Source organism: Bidens hawaiensis, unplaced genomic scaffold, assembly GCF_021521415.1.
Source record: "Bidens hawaiensis isolate Kalapana, Puna unplaced genomic scaffold, B.hawaiensis_p1.1 tig00016458_1, whole genome shotgun sequence".
NCBI classification, from domain to species: Eukaryota; Viridiplantae; Streptophyta; class Magnoliopsida; order Asterales; family Asteraceae; genus Bidens; species Bidens hawaiensis.
Window position 1 is genome coordinate 508,728 of NW_027492507.1, and position 17,727 is coordinate 526,454.

The 17,727-nt window shown below is 36.2% G+C and overlaps 1 protein-coding gene and 1 long non-coding RNA gene across 3 annotated transcripts; one reads left to right on the forward strand and one right to left on the reverse strand.

Moving 5' to 3' along the window:
- Positions 1–850: 850 nt before the first annotated feature.
- LOC143551484 (uncharacterized) lies at positions 851–1,707 on the forward strand. Its single transcript, XR_013138505.1, has 3 exons — positions 851–981; positions 1,054–1,266; positions 1,354–1,707. It is a non-coding gene; the product is annotated as an uncharacterized LOC143551484 (long non-coding RNA).
- A 2,308-nt stretch (positions 1,708–4,015) lies between these two features.
- On the reverse strand, positions 4,016–13,540 carry LOC143551504 (phospholipid-transporting ATPase 3-like). 2 transcript variants are annotated; one of them, XM_077041920.1, is made up of 26 exons: positions 13,373–13,540; positions 12,105–12,170; positions 11,653–11,714; positions 10,946–11,027; positions 10,617–10,727; positions 9,842–9,919; positions 9,462–9,558; positions 8,724–8,830; positions 8,525–8,590; positions 8,229–8,350; positions 8,056–8,143; positions 7,909–7,986; positions 7,711–7,827; positions 7,489–7,638; positions 7,314–7,415; positions 7,062–7,204; positions 6,896–6,997; positions 6,750–6,813; positions 6,457–6,669; positions 6,182–6,347; positions 6,014–6,093; positions 5,701–5,940; positions 5,244–5,633; positions 4,814–5,167; positions 4,629–4,732; positions 4,016–4,547 (listed from the first exon to the last, which is right to left on the reverse strand). In XM_077041920.1, the coding sequence occupies exons 1-26, from the start codon at positions 13,538–13,540 to the stop codon at positions 4,238–4,240; spliced, it is 3,660 nt and encodes a 1,219-aa protein (XP_076898035.1). In that variant the 3' UTR covers positions 4,016–4,237. The 2 variants fall into 2 exon arrangements, with proteins under 2 accessions (XP_076898035.1, XP_076898036.1); XM_077041921.1 differs by lacking the exon at positions 13,373–13,540 and having other exon boundaries at positions 7,909–8,143; positions 10,946–11,117; positions 11,566–11,834; positions 12,010–12,146.
- Positions 13,541–17,727: the final 4,187 nt, after the last annotated feature.

Consider the following 17,727-nt stretch of genomic DNA (forward strand, 5'->3'; position numbering starts at 1 on the left):
GCCTAGCTTATATTTTTGTGCTTATTCTTATATCTTTTTGAAACTTATAGCTTATTTTATATCATTTGATAAGTTTTTTTTAAATGTTTGGATTAACTTATATTCTACAAGTTGATTATACATCTTAATAAGTTGTTAAATCTATCATTTTTAATTTGTTATGGTAATAAGTTACTTCAATATTATTAATCCATCACCATTTGAAGGCAAATGCGTAATTTACCCCCTTAAACAAATAAGCTTCTTCAAATAATCTAAATAATCATCTTCAAATAAGCTTCTACAAATTAGCTTATACTAGACGGGTGCCCGCGCGATGCGGCGGGTAACAAAAATCATAGTAATCATGTAACAATTAACGAACAACGTTTGAACCAATCATCACCTTTGGTTAGCCGGTTTCCGAATGTTCAAACCATAGCAAACGTTTGGTTTACGGTTTATACAAAAAATTGGTCATATAAAACCGGACTGGAAGGTCGACTTATTATTGAAACTCAATGCGTGTAATCAAACCATTAATAACAATTCAGTTTAAAGTTTCAAAAGTTTAGTTTCGGTTCTTAATAACAAAAAACTTAATTTATTAAAAAAAGCCATAAGCTTTGCTATAAAAGCTAGGCCAAACACCCCGTAATTTCTAATCTAAAATCGAAGCAGATTCTGATCGATTGACGATGAAGATGAAGGTGAAGATGGTAGGTGCAATTACGATTATAATGATGAGTTTGATTTCTTCTTGTTGTTGTTGTTGTTGTTCGTCGTCAGATCAAGATCAAACACCACCATCGCACCAATTGTAAGCAATTCAATTCAATTCAATTAATAATTATATAGTATAGTATATAAATGAATTGTAATTGTAAATGTGCAATAAGACGACGAGGTCTGAAGAGTTTTGTGTCGAAGTCGTCTGCAAGCAACATGACTTTCGATTGCTCTCCCTCTGGTCCTTGTGTCCCTTGCCTTTACCATGAAAAGGTAACCTTATTCATGCTTCAATGGTAGCTAGTGTTGCAGAAAGATATTAATTAAGAGTTTATATGACTGCAGAAAGATGTAAGCTTTCGATGCAGTGAAACCGGGTATCGTATACCTATGAAATGTGTCAAAATTGATCAAGACAACAACAACAACCACAAGGGCAAGAATCTGGTGGAAGATGATTCATCCACGAGCCTACAAGCTAATCCAGAAATATATGTCACTTACCGAAGCTGTATACCTGCTGTTAATCAAGAAAGGCTCTCCGTCCTCGGCTTTGAGGTTTCTTTCTTTTATACCTAACCTAACATACTTAAAAAGCTCATGTTTTTAAGATATATAACTATTATTATGTTTATCTTTGGACAGGCGTTAACGTTGCTGCTGCTGATAACTAGTTCCTTTGTAATCTTCAGACGTAAGGGCAGTTTGGTCATGCCAGGAGCAATAAGATTACCTACTAACCCAAGGTTTTAAGGCCACAGTTATTTCACTTTTATTTCTTTCTTTGTAGCATAATATGTTGTTCTATTTCTGCCCAAAAACATTATACTACACAAAATCATGTAGCTTTCGACTGATTGTGCTTCTTCACGCAAATAGAATAGAATGATTTTTGTGAAACAAACTTGATTTATTTTATTGCCTGTATTCAAACATAGTTACACTTAACTTGCACAGATTCAGCTTGTCTGTTATTTTCTTGTTTCATTTATACATGAGTTAATGAATGCACAAGACACATGTCATCACTTCTACCTCACACATCAAAAAGTTGAATATATGTTACTCCATTTTAACCTTTACAAATGTTGAGAAAATTACAGCAACATCAATACCTTGGATTCACTCAGACAGTATTCTCAAAATTTAAAGAAAAGTTCCCTGATAAGTGATAACATATATCTAGATGTGTATGGTAATTTTATTTTTCAGAATAACTATTGGTGTAAAACATTATTATTTTTTTTTTCTAATTTATATAATATTTTTACACGGCTTTTTCTAAGAATATAAAGAAAAGAAAGTTTTTGCTTTCACTTTCCCTTTTTTGTCCCAAATTTGAATATCTCCATCTTTAATTTTGAAAATGAGTTATTTATATTGTGGAGATAGATTAAATAAGGCATTTAAATTTTTAATTTTTTTAATGTAATTGAGTTACGAGATAACCATACGATATGGAGATAATTTCGAGTTCAAAAGAAACGAGATAGTGCGTGTAGTGGCCAAGAGGGAGACATAAGCCCGGACGACAGTAAAGGGTGGTGAATAGCAATTTGAGGAGCTGCAGTTAGCCGAGACAGTAGAATGACCAAAGGGTTTTGGTCGAGAGGTGTTGTGATCACGGGACATCGAATCGTGGCGGCTTGAGACAACCGTCGATGAGTTTGTTAATTTACTTTCAAACCAAATTACTAAAGGTATGAGAAAAAACACAAACACAATTGCTTTTGTAAGGAAAATCAAAGCATTTAGCTTTAACCTTTAAGAAGCAAAAGGTTAAGATAAGATATGATTGGTATAGATTATAGAATATATCTTTTGAGTACAATAAATTTTTACATATATAGGTAGCAGCCCTTGAAACATGAATGCTTTGGTACTTTTTGCAAATGCCTGATTTATGTCATACAATTATTAACCATACAAACTTTAACAAATAGATACTTATTTGTTTCATCTAGCTATAATCCATGTCTGGCCTGGCCTGGGGGTCTTTTCGAGTTTCCTGCCCTCCTGCACATTTAGCATATCTCAACTAAGTTATCGTTGGCCAGAGCCCTTATCAACAAACACATATGTATACATCCCAAGAGCTACCAGTTAATATATAAAATAAAAATGTTAGATGAGATATTATCCGCCCGAGAAAGGAAAATGACCAAAATGTCCATTCGATGATTTTGAAAAATATATATATATATATATATATATAGCGACCAATGGTCTTATGGTTGACATGTTGAGAATTGGTTGGTCAAATGGATGTTATGTCGACATTGACAGGTCAAATGGACATTTTGGTCAATATACCTTTAGGAAATGGTCAGGTGATCTTTAAGGTTTTTTCAAGAAGACATGCATGCAGATTTGAAGAAATTTTATGTCAACAAACATATATCATAACACCATGTTTAAAGTTAAAGCCTTTGTTATTAATTAATATATAGATATAACATATATATTACCTGTTATGGATAGGGTCAGGTCCATTGGGAACTCTTCTTTTCTCCATGCCTACACTTGCCATCTTCTTTGAATCCTGTTGTGCTTTTCCTTCATACAAAACCGCAGTAGTCGTTGCTGATGATGTTTTTGTTTTGTGAACACCAAGAATGAAGAAGAAAAGGCATCCAAATAATATAAGTGCCTTAAGCAGATCACAGTTAAGGCATCTTTTACGATCGCTCATTATATTTCCAGCTAACTACCAATGGATAATATGATGGATCAGTGGGTTTGAATTGAACTGAGCTTCTTTTGTGGCTTATGTTTTCTTTATTCACTTTCTTCAACTAAATATGCATACATACATAGGAATAGTTTTTGCTTTTGTAGTGATGAGATGACAAGGTATATGCTCCTTTTCTTTTTTGAGTATTTTGATGCAAAATGATTTCTAATCAAACTTTATAAGTCTTAGTTAAATGGATATATGTTAAAAATGTATAATCCTATATAATACAATTCTTATGAATGTTAATATTTTTTGTATTTTGTTGTTTTGTAATGAAGGTTATTCGGAATATTACTACGGATTACCGATGAACAACTTTAGCGCCGGATGGATGTTATAAATATCCGTTAGAATTTCAAGAATTAGTTCAAAACCTGTAATTGTTTTCTATCATTTTGAAAAGCAAATTGAAGATCAGAATTGTCCCACAAATTTCACTTCACAACATATGTACTTGGCCAAAACAAGGCTGTTCTTTTGGGGATGATTGACACACGTAACATATAACATTTTACAAAGTTAGAGTAACCAACTTACTCTATACCCAGTTTAGTAAACTATACGTAAAAAATGCTATAATTGGTAACAGCCTATAAGCAATGCATATGCACACAAACATAACATGTATATACTATTAATATTTTAGAACCAACTTACAGAAGTAGAAACAAAAGAATAATTATATCACTACTCACATCAAATTATGCATCCTTTTGCTAAAACTTACAAAAATGTTTTCCAACTGCCAAAAAGTAGACAATTCTCTAATTGTGTGTTTGTTTTTGTGTACATCTAATGCTGACTGGATCGAGGTGACTTGGACTTTGGTTTCATGGTGGCTCGTCGAATGACATCCCAAGGTTTCTGTGGTGCAGTCACGCCTTGCTGCGTTGCGAAAAATGACTCGTACCCGGGTGAGTCAAAGGCAAAGCCCGTGTGCTTTGACTTTTCCCTTGGGAGTAGCGCAAAGGCATACCTCCTTTCCTCTTCCGGCGTTAGCTGATTCGCAACCTCCAGTAATCCCGCACCAATAGGCTCTGGCTCGTGTCTGTGGATCTCCTGAACAATTTGGTAATCGTACGGGTAGAACCATCTCTGAGCCCTGAAACCAAACACGCCCATACCTTTTAAACACCAAACAAAATAGGAATCGGTAAACACAATAATAGAAAGAAAAGCTCACCCTTGATACAGAAAGTCACCGAGAAGTGCAACAATGGGAACAAGAATGGCTATCAGATACAAGTAGGCAGTGCTCATCAATACATAGATGGTGAAATAAGTCCCCTGAAGTTAAAACACCGTCATCAAATATTACATACTTGCGTTCAAGTCAATCAATTATTAACAAGAGGCGATGCTGCGTACCTTATTTACAAACACAATGGAATATATACATATGAATATGAACCATGCTAAAATGCTGCCTCCAACGCTTATACTATGCCACCTTGTAATTGTGTTGCACATCATAAGAAGACGCAAATTCACAGTTATCACAAGACATGTGAAGGCAGCTGTGCTTATGTCCCACAGCCCCAATATCTTCCCAGCGGAGGTTAAACCAGTTGTACTAGAAGACATCACAAAGTTATATACCACTACCGATTGATACACTGAAAAGCAAGCCAATGTACCCACAACTTTCCAGTTAAAGAAGGCGTCATTTATTCCTTGTTTGTATAATTGCGGGTACTTCTTCGAAAGTGCTGCACTCACGTCCTGCCATTTCATTTTATTATCATATTAATCAAATGTTATATATTATATACCGAAATGAACCAAACAAAATGCCTACCTTGTCAAGCAGTCCAACAATGATCACAGGCAGGGCAGTGAATATAACATTATACAGAGATTGGAACCAATCATCATAGAACCTTTGACCAGAGTAGCCAGTTTGGAAGTTGTACCAAAACTGAGTCAGGGTGAAGGTAAGATTCTTGTAAAAGAAGTATGAAACAACCTTGCATAATCGAAGATAAGACCATCTTCCATGCACAAGAAGTAGATCTGTTAGAAAACGGAACTGAGCAATTGCAAAATCACTGGCCATCACAGCCTGCATCCCTTCCAAACCACTTATCCCAACACCAACATGAGCCGCTTGAATCATCCCAACATCGTTTGCACCATCACCGATACTTAATGTTATCTTATTTGCACCTTTTCTAACCAGCCGAGTAACCTGTATGTAACAGAAACTAAGTACAAGAGAAATCCCCTTAACTTTTTGGTACAGTATATAAAAATACCTGTGCCTTCTGTAAAGGAGAAACGCGGCAACAGACTACTGAACTGCAACTTAAACTCAAACTTAGCAATGTAGACCGCAAATTTGGGTCTAAAGCATACATTAAACACTTTCCGTCTATCAGAAGGGACAATTTCTGGCCAGTTGAGCCATGAACGATGCTTTGTGCTTCTTCATGGCACTTGCGAAGCTGATTTTTCACTGTTTCTCTTATAAACTGAGCAATTTCCACTTGGTCACCCTGAATGAACATGAGTTAGTTTATACTTTATAAATAAAAAGAAAAGAATGCTAGTTATAAATAAATTGCTTACTCTGCTTTCAACCTCCCTGATTGCATCAGTTTCTGAACTGATAACAAACTGCTTCATGTCATTGTTAATTAACTTGCAAGCTGGGACAATCAAGTGAATAATTTATTAATTACAAAGCACATAAGCACGGTGACATGATAATCAGATCAAAAGATAAGAAAATCATACCATAAGCTATATTTATTGCAGTTTCCAATTTATCCCCTGTAAGCACCCAGATCTTAATTCCAGCCTTAGAAAGGGTTTCTATACAGGATGGTACCCCTTCTTGAAGTTTATCTTCAATAGCAGTGCATCCAATCAGAGTAAGATCCTTCTCTATCAGCTCCGCCACCTGTTTCAAGTTTCAGAATGTTTAACGTGAAAGTAGACTAAAGATATTGCAACAGCAGTGCTTCATACTATATATTTGGTAAGCACCATGATTAATCAACGCCGATTACCTCATCCAACTTTCTTTCACGGTCTCGTAAAGAAGATTTTGCCTGAATATATTTCTCATTCCAACTTTCATATATTTCTGGACTTAAATTCCTGTAGGCCAGACAGAGAGTTCTCAATCCAGCTTCTCCATATTGCTCCAACTGCTCCCTGCTAACTTTCTTTAACTCATCATTTCCACTGGCTAATCTCTCGTAAATTACAGTATCAGCACCCTAAAAAGGACGAATTATGTATTAAAGCCGGTTAAAAACATGATAATATAGTTCCAGTCATTGTTTGGTAGGAGAAGTACCTTGCAGTATAGTACAAGTCTTCCATCTCCATAACGACATACAACAGACTGCCGTTTCCTTGTACTATAAGTAAACAAAAAAACATGTAAAAGTATATTAAGCATTAGATGAAGTGTTTTTAGCAAAGCGGGTATACATGGTGTACCTGTTAAACTCTAGGACATTCAAAATTTCGTATGTGACATCTTGAACTTTTCCCATTTTCTCAACATGTGATTCACGAACATAGATCATAGTCGGTGTACGCCTTAAGAAATTGATGTCAGTACAATGATATAAAACGATATACAGGTATAAGCATAAAAATATACCTGTAGAAGAAGAAACCGAAATTCTTCGCAGCAGTAACTAGAGCAGCCTCATCTGGTGATGCAGCTTGATATCTAAGTTTTTCAGGGGATTCTTCACCTTCGGGGAGTACGGTATGGCATATAGCAAGGCATCTGAAAAATTCCTAATTACAGAACAAACAACTTGTAAAATATAGACAGATTACTCGCTCTGATGTATTAAAATAAATAAATATATATAGTAAGAGACCATTTGCTATAAAAGTAAAATACCTTGCACATATCTGGATTAGGTTCATTCCTCCAAGCACCATGCATGAGCCTTGCATCATCAAAATTAAAACCCTTCTCACGTGCTGCATTAGATGGTGTTTTCTGCACATAAAAAGTTTAACTCATAATTGGCCCATCAAGATACACCCTTTATAGTTATGCCAGATCATCATACCTCCTTAATATTCAAACCATTCCTCCTTGCTGCTCCCATTTCTATTTCAGTAACACCAGTTCCATATGTCTCTCCACCAATAGAACATTTAAAGAACTCCATCAAGTTTCTTGTCAAAGTTCCAGTTTTGTCAGAAAAAATATACTCCACCTGTTACAAAATACCAGCTCACTGAGTTTTACAACTCCCACCAATAGTAGATATAAATAAGCAACTTATTACCTGTCCAAGTTCCTCATTCAAATTTGATGTGCGGGCTAACGCAGGCGTATTGGTTTCACTATGGTACATGCGCAAGTCATTGTTTATGAACTTAGTTGACTGGATGAATTTAATCATCTGAAAATTGGAAAACAATACACATGTAATTTGATATCACATGTATGCTGCAAAACTAGCTAACAAAATTAATAAGTCTACCTCAATTGAAACATAAAGAGATATTGGAATAATTGGTGAATACAGAGTAATAAGGGTAAAGATGCTTAGAACAAAGACCTGAAAACAAAATACTAAAATCAATAACTGCAAAGAGAATACGAGAAGCAACAAAGCCAGATACAATACCACAAATCTGTTGCTTGGATTGAACTGTTGAGAATCCCCATTAATCCAGAGCTCCAAGTAGTGGTATTTTCTATCCACAAACACAGCACTGCAGAAGTTTATGTACAAAAATTATTTCAGCATTATGGAAACTTGCAAAATGATAGCATGTGCTACCTATCCTAGTCACTTACCTGCCTATAGCCCCAATCAAACACATGCAGAGAAGAACACCAAAAAGTGTGGCTATTACTTTGTCAAGTTTTCTCTCTAGTGTACTCCTTTTGGAAGGAACATTCATGGCATTCATCATGACCTGTCGATTAACAGAATTAAAATTGTCATATTGGTATAGATGGATGAGGAACTGGAATATCTCTATTTACCCCACCAATAGCTTTGCTATGGGTGAGATTTTACTGGGTATGGTTGTTTTCCCAACAAACAGTAACCAAAGATATGAAAATAAGACAAACTAAACCAACCAAACCTTAGTCTCATGTCCAGTAAATATTACAGTCCCAACAATGTGCTCTGTATTGCGTAGACTGCACCCCTGAAACACATATATCAGGTTAACTAAAACAATTACGTTCAAAACACGTAGGCATGTAAAATGTGATGCTTGAGAACGAGATGAATTTAAAAGGCAAACAGCACTATCCTAGGGACAAGAAAAAATATCTTACTCGCAACAGAATTTGATTTGGACCAATGGGTATGGTTTGCTTTTGAAGAATCAAATTTCCAGTGAAGGTATAGAGTGAATTGTTTGGTTGTTCACACTGTATTTCACCTGCAACCAGTTAAAATGTCAGCACCATAATAAGAAAATGAGTTTAACTACAGAAATTCCATGCATCAAAACAAAATTTGTCATTTGCTAAAGTCACTTTAATTGCAGTTGAATATATTAAACGTAAAATGTAGGCCAGGAAAGGACTGTCAATGCTCCGCCATGGATGCTAGCTTATTACTGATTTATTTGTAGATGTTACTTCTTATACCATGAAATGTTTGGGGCCCAAATAATCTTAATATTAAGAAAGAAAATTCCCAGGTCTAAACAGATATACATATATAACAATGAAATCCTAATGCCTCTAAGCTACACACAGTAATATTTAAACTAATTCTATATCCTTGTTTCAAGAACCATCCACCTGTATAGCAAAAGGTCCAAGGATAACATGGTGAGCCAAAATCTGAAGTTTAATTAATTGTCAAGATCAATTGTGTGTTTCAAATAACCAACCACGTGCAATGACATCTATTGTCTAAGCATAAAAACTTAACTGTAAAATTGAACAAAATCAAGTATTATCATCATTGAAAACAAAAACCTGTCGAGCTAATTATATTAATGCATTTCTTTCCTAGGATGTTTAAAGCAAATGCACATAATGTCAAAACAGAATGATTTAAACCTTTAAACTCTGAGGCTTTTTCAGGAGTCACATAATCCCATGTCTTCTCCAAAGCTTTCCTGATTTTAAGATTTGTTTCACCATCCAGATTTGCAGTCTGAAAAATGAAAAATACATGAAGTTACAATATAGTAAAAACAGAGAAATTATATGCATCTCTTCTTAGAAAGCATGGATGTAGTCAATAATGGAATGATGGAGCTAATCTGCTTGCTTGTGCAGGCGATGAACGTTCAGCTAAGGCTACTTGGAAGAGCACAAGTAGCATCTTGAAATGAGCAATGTAAAGATGAAAATGCAGAACTGAAGTAACACAAATACAGACAAACACAGACACAAAAACATCTATTTTATGCACTATACATGAAACTAATAGAAACCTCAGTATAGCAAACACCATCAGGGTTTGTACTAGCTAGGAGTAGCAAATCAGCTGGAAAGAAGCCATCCTGCTTCACCTGCACCAAGATGCACATTCAAATTTGCATCAAAATATTGTGAAGGGAAAACAACCAGAGATTAAGGATAAGCAAGTAAATTATGTTCACTAATTCTTCTGCATGTGTTTAACTTCAGTGATATATGTTAGAATACATACTCAGCCTTAGTTCCATTTCCACCAGCAAAAAGATCTATCTGTATGTTCATGCATATAGATAGATGTTCACAAGCCCCTCAAAAGGGTCTTTGTTATTGTTATAATGTCAGTTGGTCACCATGTGCAGTGCATCCACAATGACTTCTTAGTGAACACGCCATTGTCTAATCATGTGCGGGCTATACAGAACTATCTCTAGTTTTGCTCTAAGGGATGTTCTTAAAATGAAACAAATGTAAAGCACGTCTAAAAGTTACAAAGGGACAGTTTGGCGTGATTTGTGGCTAAGAGAATTAAACTTACCTATGCTACAATTATTTTGCATATCTTGTCTATAAAACAGGAGTAGCTTAGACTATCTATTAGTATCCGATATGATTTTTTGTATATTTTATGTCCTACATTTGCCAAAAAGGTAATATAATCGTCAATGAGAGTGGATGATGACTATAACTGGATTTAAGGAGCTAAAATCACATTCCAGCCACAAAAAAAACATACTTTAAAATTGATCGAATTGCAATTTTAAATAAATTGAAAAATTGCAGAATACTTACTCTAACAATGTCCCCGACTTGAAGCTTCTTCCAGGGAATGGATTCCCACCTCTGATCTTGCAGCACATCCACAGAAGAATTATTTATCGTCATATCATTTTGAAGGCGCTTCTGTTAAGATTATAGTTTTTGTTGTAGAATGAGGATGATAAAACATTAGGTAACAAACAGTAACCACGCTAAAAGAAAACGCGTACACACACACACACGCTAAAGACCGTTGGAATTTAGAAATACTGAGTAGCATTTCAAGATCATAGAACCAACTTCTTTAAAGCCATTATCGGCAAAAACAATGAGACATAATCAGTCTAGAAAAAAAATCTCACCCAATCCTCAAATGCTTCCTTGACAAGCGAGACAAAAAGCACAAGACTTAATGGGATCACATTCGTAATTGGACTAACAGGACTGCATAAAAACAAAACTTTCATAGTCAACACTTACATGATTAGAAGCAAGTCCTCAAATTTATCAAAATATCAAAAAGCGAAAGTAGGTCTAGAATGCAGAATATACTGAGCAATATGGCACAACAAAAGGTAAGTCACAACAAGCATTTCAAAGGAAGTCGTAAGCACAGGTTAGACCATCACATACGAATCCATGGTGGATAATGAAAGAGTATGCCACAAGAAGGTATGGGTTCTACACACTTCTACAAGCCAATAGTTGGTTTCTATCATGAATAAACACTCCAAAAATAATTGCAACAATTTCTTTGTTGAATGTCTAAAACTAATTGCAACATTTCCTTTTTGACAAATTATCTCCTTGTCCATAATCAATAACTGTAGAATGGTAATAAATAGCACTAGCTTTATCCACAAAATCCCCCTACTTTCTCGTTACAGGTGGTATTTTAGATATTTGACTAATTTACAAATATTTCCAATAAATATAAAAAGATGCAAACAAACATCAAGTTTAAATGAGTTACTCCAGGTACGTACAATAAGGCATATAGTTATGAGTAGGTAACATCAACGAGGCAATAAACACGCTTATGTTCAGTGTTATTATTCAGAAACCATACCTGACAGGTGTAAATGATAAACAAGAGATTGTAAGAAAGTACAGGTTAGCCACCCGCCTAAACTGTCAATATGAACAAGAAACTATGTCAGTAACAATACATGGTTCAGACAATTACTTAACTTCAAAGAGGGTGGTAACTGATAAGTATAAAGCCATGAGCAACAATATAGAATTTGATCCCTCATATACAACAACATAGACTCTCTTAGTTAAGCATGCCATTATGCTGTATATAAAAAAACTTCAGATGCTAATGGCAAGTAAACTTAAGAAGTGTTTAAAAACAATATACTTTTTTAACAAGTGAGGGAGTGGGGTAGGGTTCTTAGGCGTTACAAGTTTACGCAACACTCACAAGCAAATATTATTGAATTGTTCGTAAATCATGAGCTTTCACCGAGTTCAATGGATAAACATATACTTCTTTAATAAGTGTTTGAAAAGACTTACCTGTTCATAGAGCCCCTTCGGTAAAAAGGTAATAACATTGTACTTCGTTGTTGATACGGAATTTCCCTGAAACATATTATTTACATCAATGAAGATTTAACACATTCAAATTTCAAACTATACTTTCTTAATCCGCGAGTTATTAAGCTTTTCACTCAAAACGTAAAAAAGGAAGAACATGTTATACTGTCTTGATATGTAGATTCACAAGTAACTATCAGGATGTCCTCTATAGGCGTGTAAAAAAATCGGAAAGTATAAAATAATTTGATATACTGCCTCAAGAGAGTAGCAATAACATGGACCAGAGCCTAGGACAAATATTATTTGATTTTCAGCAATTAATGTCTTTAATGTTACTTGTGTATTTAATGTTAATTGATATGTTTGATGTTAATTGTTATTAATTGACGTTGGTTGTTACTTGGTGACAATTATGTGATGAATGGGTGTGTTAGTTGTTACTTGGTGTATATTAACCTAACCGTCAATAAGATATATAGCATTAATTGACATTAGTTAGTTGTTACTCGAATAAGATGTTACGCGATGACTTGTTTATTTACCAAAAAAGGCAAAACATATATTGTAATTTGATTCTATAAATAATTCAAGAATAGTCCCCCCCCCCCCCCGGGTTTAAGTGAATAATTCTGAGCTCAAGGTCAGGCCCTTGAATTGCTACTAGCATGCACCTTTCTAGTCCCTCCAAGATATGCAGTCAATATCAATGGTATCTCGGTTATCGGTCCTCACGTGAAATATCGATCAGAATATAGGCGATATTGACCGATATTTCACCGATGATATTCCCTATATCAATGTTTTAAGTCTAAATTTTCAACTTTTAGCGTTAAATGTTAGTGCTTTGAGTCTTAGTCAGTTCCTACTTGCTACAAATTTTAGTGTGTTTGGCAGTTGCAAAAGGATAATTTTTTAACAGTAGGAGAGTATACTGAACTATTAGTGTTAAAGGTGCTATATATATATAAATTCTGTATGATATTAAAATAAGCAATATATTTTATTTGCTTATTAAGTGGTTAGGCTCCAAGTAGAGTGAGTGTGAGCATAAAGCAAAGCAAAGCAAAGCAAAGTGAATGTGATAGTTGAGAAGATTAGTAGTTACTAGTGATGACCAGCAGATGCCTAGAGAAATGCCTGATTACTAGTTAGTAGTGAATGGTTGGTAGATAAACCTAGGTTAGGTAGTTGATTCAGATGATGATTGTTAGTAATTAATTAATTAAAAGAGAGAGATGTATAACCTTGTACTTGGCTAGATGATTGGCTTCGCGATCGTTGCAGAAAACGGTGCGATGACCTGGCGCCTGAGGCTGAACACGGCCGAGGCGGATGCTGGTGCTGTTGGATAAGGAGGAGACGTCAGCAGTCGGCGTACTACTACTAGCACTAGATCCCCTCCACCCCTTCATTAATAACTACTACTCCGATTAATCAATCAATCACCGGATCTTAACAACAATAAGTTCAAGAAGATGAATGAATGGATGGATGGATTTCACCGTCGCTCAATTTGTCGTCTTCGTCTTCGTCTTCGAGGAAGGGTTCCAATTGGATCGTGAGGTACAGGCAGCAGTATTAGTCTTATTGCTTCAAACGATGTCGTTTTACAAATTCCTAAATTAAATTACGCGTTACTTAACAAACGACGTCACTCACTAATCTAACCGTAACTCTGTGAATGTTTATTACTCTCATCTGCTCCCTTCTACTTTCATCTCCGTAACATCGTGTTTTTTACTAGGCCTGTAAACGAACCGAACGTTCCGTAAACTGTTCCTGAATTGTTCAGCGTAAAGTTCGTTTATTTAATAAACAAACGAACATGAACAAAAAGGTTGTGTTCGTTTAATTAAACGAACGAACATGAACACATGTTTCATTCGTTCATGCTTGTTCACCAAATCAGAGATCGGTGCAAGCTTCTCTTTCATGCTTGGTACTTGGATGATGGCACGATTATCGGGGATACTAGAGAGGTGGCGAAAGCATTAGATATTATCAGGTCTGAGGGGCCTCGTTTGGGTCTTGAATTAAACGTTAAGAAAACAGAGTTATTTTGGCCAACATGCAATGGGGTGAAGGTTCAAGAGGGGTTGTTCCCTTGCGGGATTGGAAGGCCGGTGATTGGCGTGAAACTCCTTGGTGGTGCTGTAAGCCGGGATGCGGGGTTTATCAGCAGTTTGGCTATAAAAAGGGCATCTAGCGCTGTGGAACTGATGAGCTGTCTCCCAAGACTTCGGGATCCTCAATGCGAGCTTCTTTTGCTTCGCTCATATATGGGAGTCGCCAAGCTTTTGTTCGGTTTGAGAACGTGCCAACCTATGTATGTGGGGGAAGTTGTTTATATATTTGACAATGGTCTTCGAAGGGCGATTGAGGACATTGTGGTTTGTGGAGGTCCGTTCTTTGGGGATCTCCAATGGAGATTGGCGTCACTTCCGACCCGTTATGGGGGTTTGGGTCTCTGTTCGGCCGAGGATGTATCTACATATGCTTTTGTGGCTTCGAGAGCACAGTCGTGGTGTTTGCAAGACCATATTCTTCGGGGTTGTGATATTTATGGGTTGGACTCTGATTATGGGTGTGCGATGGATCGTTTACGTACTTCACTTCCAGATTTTGATCTTAGCGGGTTCTCTAATAAAACATGTTGTGGCGAGTGCCTTATTTAGTGGAATCGTCAAGAGTTTAGAAGTGAAGTTTGATCTATCCCCTTGCCAAAAGGCGGTATTTGAATGCCTTCGGGCTCCTCGGGCTCAGGATTTTCTAACGGCCATCCCCATTGAAGGATTAGGCCAACGTATGTCGGGTTTGGAGTCTCGGGCTATCCTTAAGTACCGGTTAATGATCCCTATGTTCCCGACTGATGAACCTTGCCCAATTTGTCGCAAGGTCTGTTTGGATTCTTTTGGTGACCATGCGGTGCATTGCAAAGAATTGTCTGGCTTTAAATACAGACATGATTTGGTTAGGGATGTTCTGTGTGATGTTCTTAAACATTCAGGGATTTCTGCTAAAAAGGAGGCCCCTGTTAACTTTCTCACGGATCCTCTTGAAGGGAGGTCCACTTTACGACCAACTGATATTCTTGTGTTCGGGTGGACAGGGGAGAAACACGCCTTTGTGGATCTTACAGGAGTGTCTCCTCTTGTTGGGCTCAGGGACCGTGGGTTTGTTGTGGGTCAGGCTGCGTTGAAGGCTGAATCGGGCAAAGTTGTTAAACACGAGAAGGCTTGTTTAGATAATCAGCATATCTTTATACCATTTTCCTTTGATACATTTGGTTTCCTGGCCCCAGAGGCTGTGTGTGACACTCGTCAATTTCAGGTTAACTCCGTTAATCCAAACTCCGTCAATTCAAACTTAAGATCACTAGAACTATAACGCACATCTCATTACATTTAAACTAGGGTTTTAAATGACGCTTGACAATCACTACACATGTAGTCTTTCGGGATTGCACCGAAACGCACACGAGTCGACTTAAACCATTGGTGAACAAACGACAAACATCAAAACAATAAATATTTGATAATAATGTGTTAAGTTATATGCTACTTGATATTTATACATAGAACACAAAATTCAATAGTCAAGAGTTATTATTTACACTAGAAATTTAATAACTATAAGTAGAGGGGCCATTGTGTAACATAATTATTATTTAATATTAACAAAAACCCTAATCCCCCTACCCTCCCCCTAGACCGATCACCCCCCCACCCCTCTCTTCTTGGCTGCCGTAAACATACACACACACATACAAGGATCTTTCAAGTTTTGTTGAAGAATTAATGTGCTAGGAAGGTAATTAACAACTACTCTATGCATTCTAAGTGTTTAATTTTTATATTGAATGGGTTAATCAAAACCCTAATTCTTGAAATTATGATTAAGATGAGTTAGGGTTTGATTATATGCTTGATGATGAATTGCTAATGAAATTGATAACTAGTTGTGTTATTGTTGTTTGTTAATCACTTGTTCTTTGATTTTAAACTTACAAGAAAAACCCTAACTATGTGTGTAATGTGAGATTGATATGCATGGTTGGTAAATATTGTGTCTAGAGTGTTACATGCATGGATTATGGTTCATAGATTGTTGTTATGTTGAGTTTTGATGTAAACTGGTACTGGACAGATTGTTAAATTGATGTTTAGACGACTGTAACTGGATGTTAATGTGGTAATTGGTTGAAATTATTAACACTACAGTGTACTAGGTTGAGTCTAGTTTCTAAAGAGTCAAAATTTGTAATTTTTGGACGTGTAAAAGTTAACTTTTATTATTTTACAAAACTGTAGTGCAAGTCTAAATTGTGAGGTCTGCTGTTAAGCTATTTTGAAATTATCATATCTCATAAACTACAAGACAAAATGGGTTGGTTCCACTTCTGGAAGTTAACATTTTGAGTTAAGAATCTAACCCAATTGGTCTTGCATTCATTGAATTTACCATTTAACGAGAATAACGAATATCATTCTGTGACGCACACCTTTTTCTCGGATCTTTTTGGTTATCTTCGCAAACAGTGAATTTCACGTTCCCCTTTTACTCTTTTAAATGCCTTTTACTTGGGGGAGATAACATACTCCAAACACTTTAGATTTTGTTATTGGTTATATATCGCTTGTAAGGCTAAGTGGCAAACAAACCAACTAAAGTCCTTCATAACATCGAACCGTTTAGTATTTGTATAATAGCGAGTCACTGTTGAGTAGTACTACTGGGTTTGACAAACCCCACCCAACTCTAAACTCGACTGTAGGTCGAGTGGGTGTAATCTTGGCTAACACATTACCATGGTCGTGGTTGACATGGTGGCAAGGCATATGATAAACAGTCAGCTTCGGTGTCGAACACTTAGTAAATACTTGTTTTATAGGCTAGCTACCTATTGATATATAATTGACTTAACACTATCTGGTAACGCAAACGCAAATGCAAAACGCAAACACTTAAACACAAACATTTTTCTTTATTTATATATGTGAACTCACCAACCCTGTGTTGAGACTTTTAGTATGTTATTCTCAGGTAGCCGAGGCGGGCGCGCGGTATAGGGACATGCATTTCATTGAACACTATCGTTTTGAAAAACTTGCTTTTAAACTTTTATTAATTTTGTTTTAAGTCGTCCTGCGTGACGCAACACTTGGTTTATGAATTTACGCTTCCGCACTTATTTAAACTTAAATGTTTCGTGGTTTGAAAACTTTATTTATGGTGTTTGATTATAACTAATGATTTCGATCCTGTTAGTTCACACCCTCTGACGGTAAAACTCCGTTAGTGGATTTTGAGGGTGTGACAGATTGGTATCCGAGCCATTGGTTATAGCGAACTAGAATTGCATGCATACTAGACTATAACCGTAACGACCCATTAGTTATGATCTTACGCACTACATATAAGTATATAGATATGATATATATTCAGTTACTCATTTTCTTTATCTCTTAACCTCATTCATTCGTACACGCGTAACCCATACACGACTTATCCTGAAAGGATGTCTACGCCATCGTCATCATCATCCGACCCGATGTCTCACGCCCCTGGAAAGGAACCGCATCTTCCCAACTCATCACCA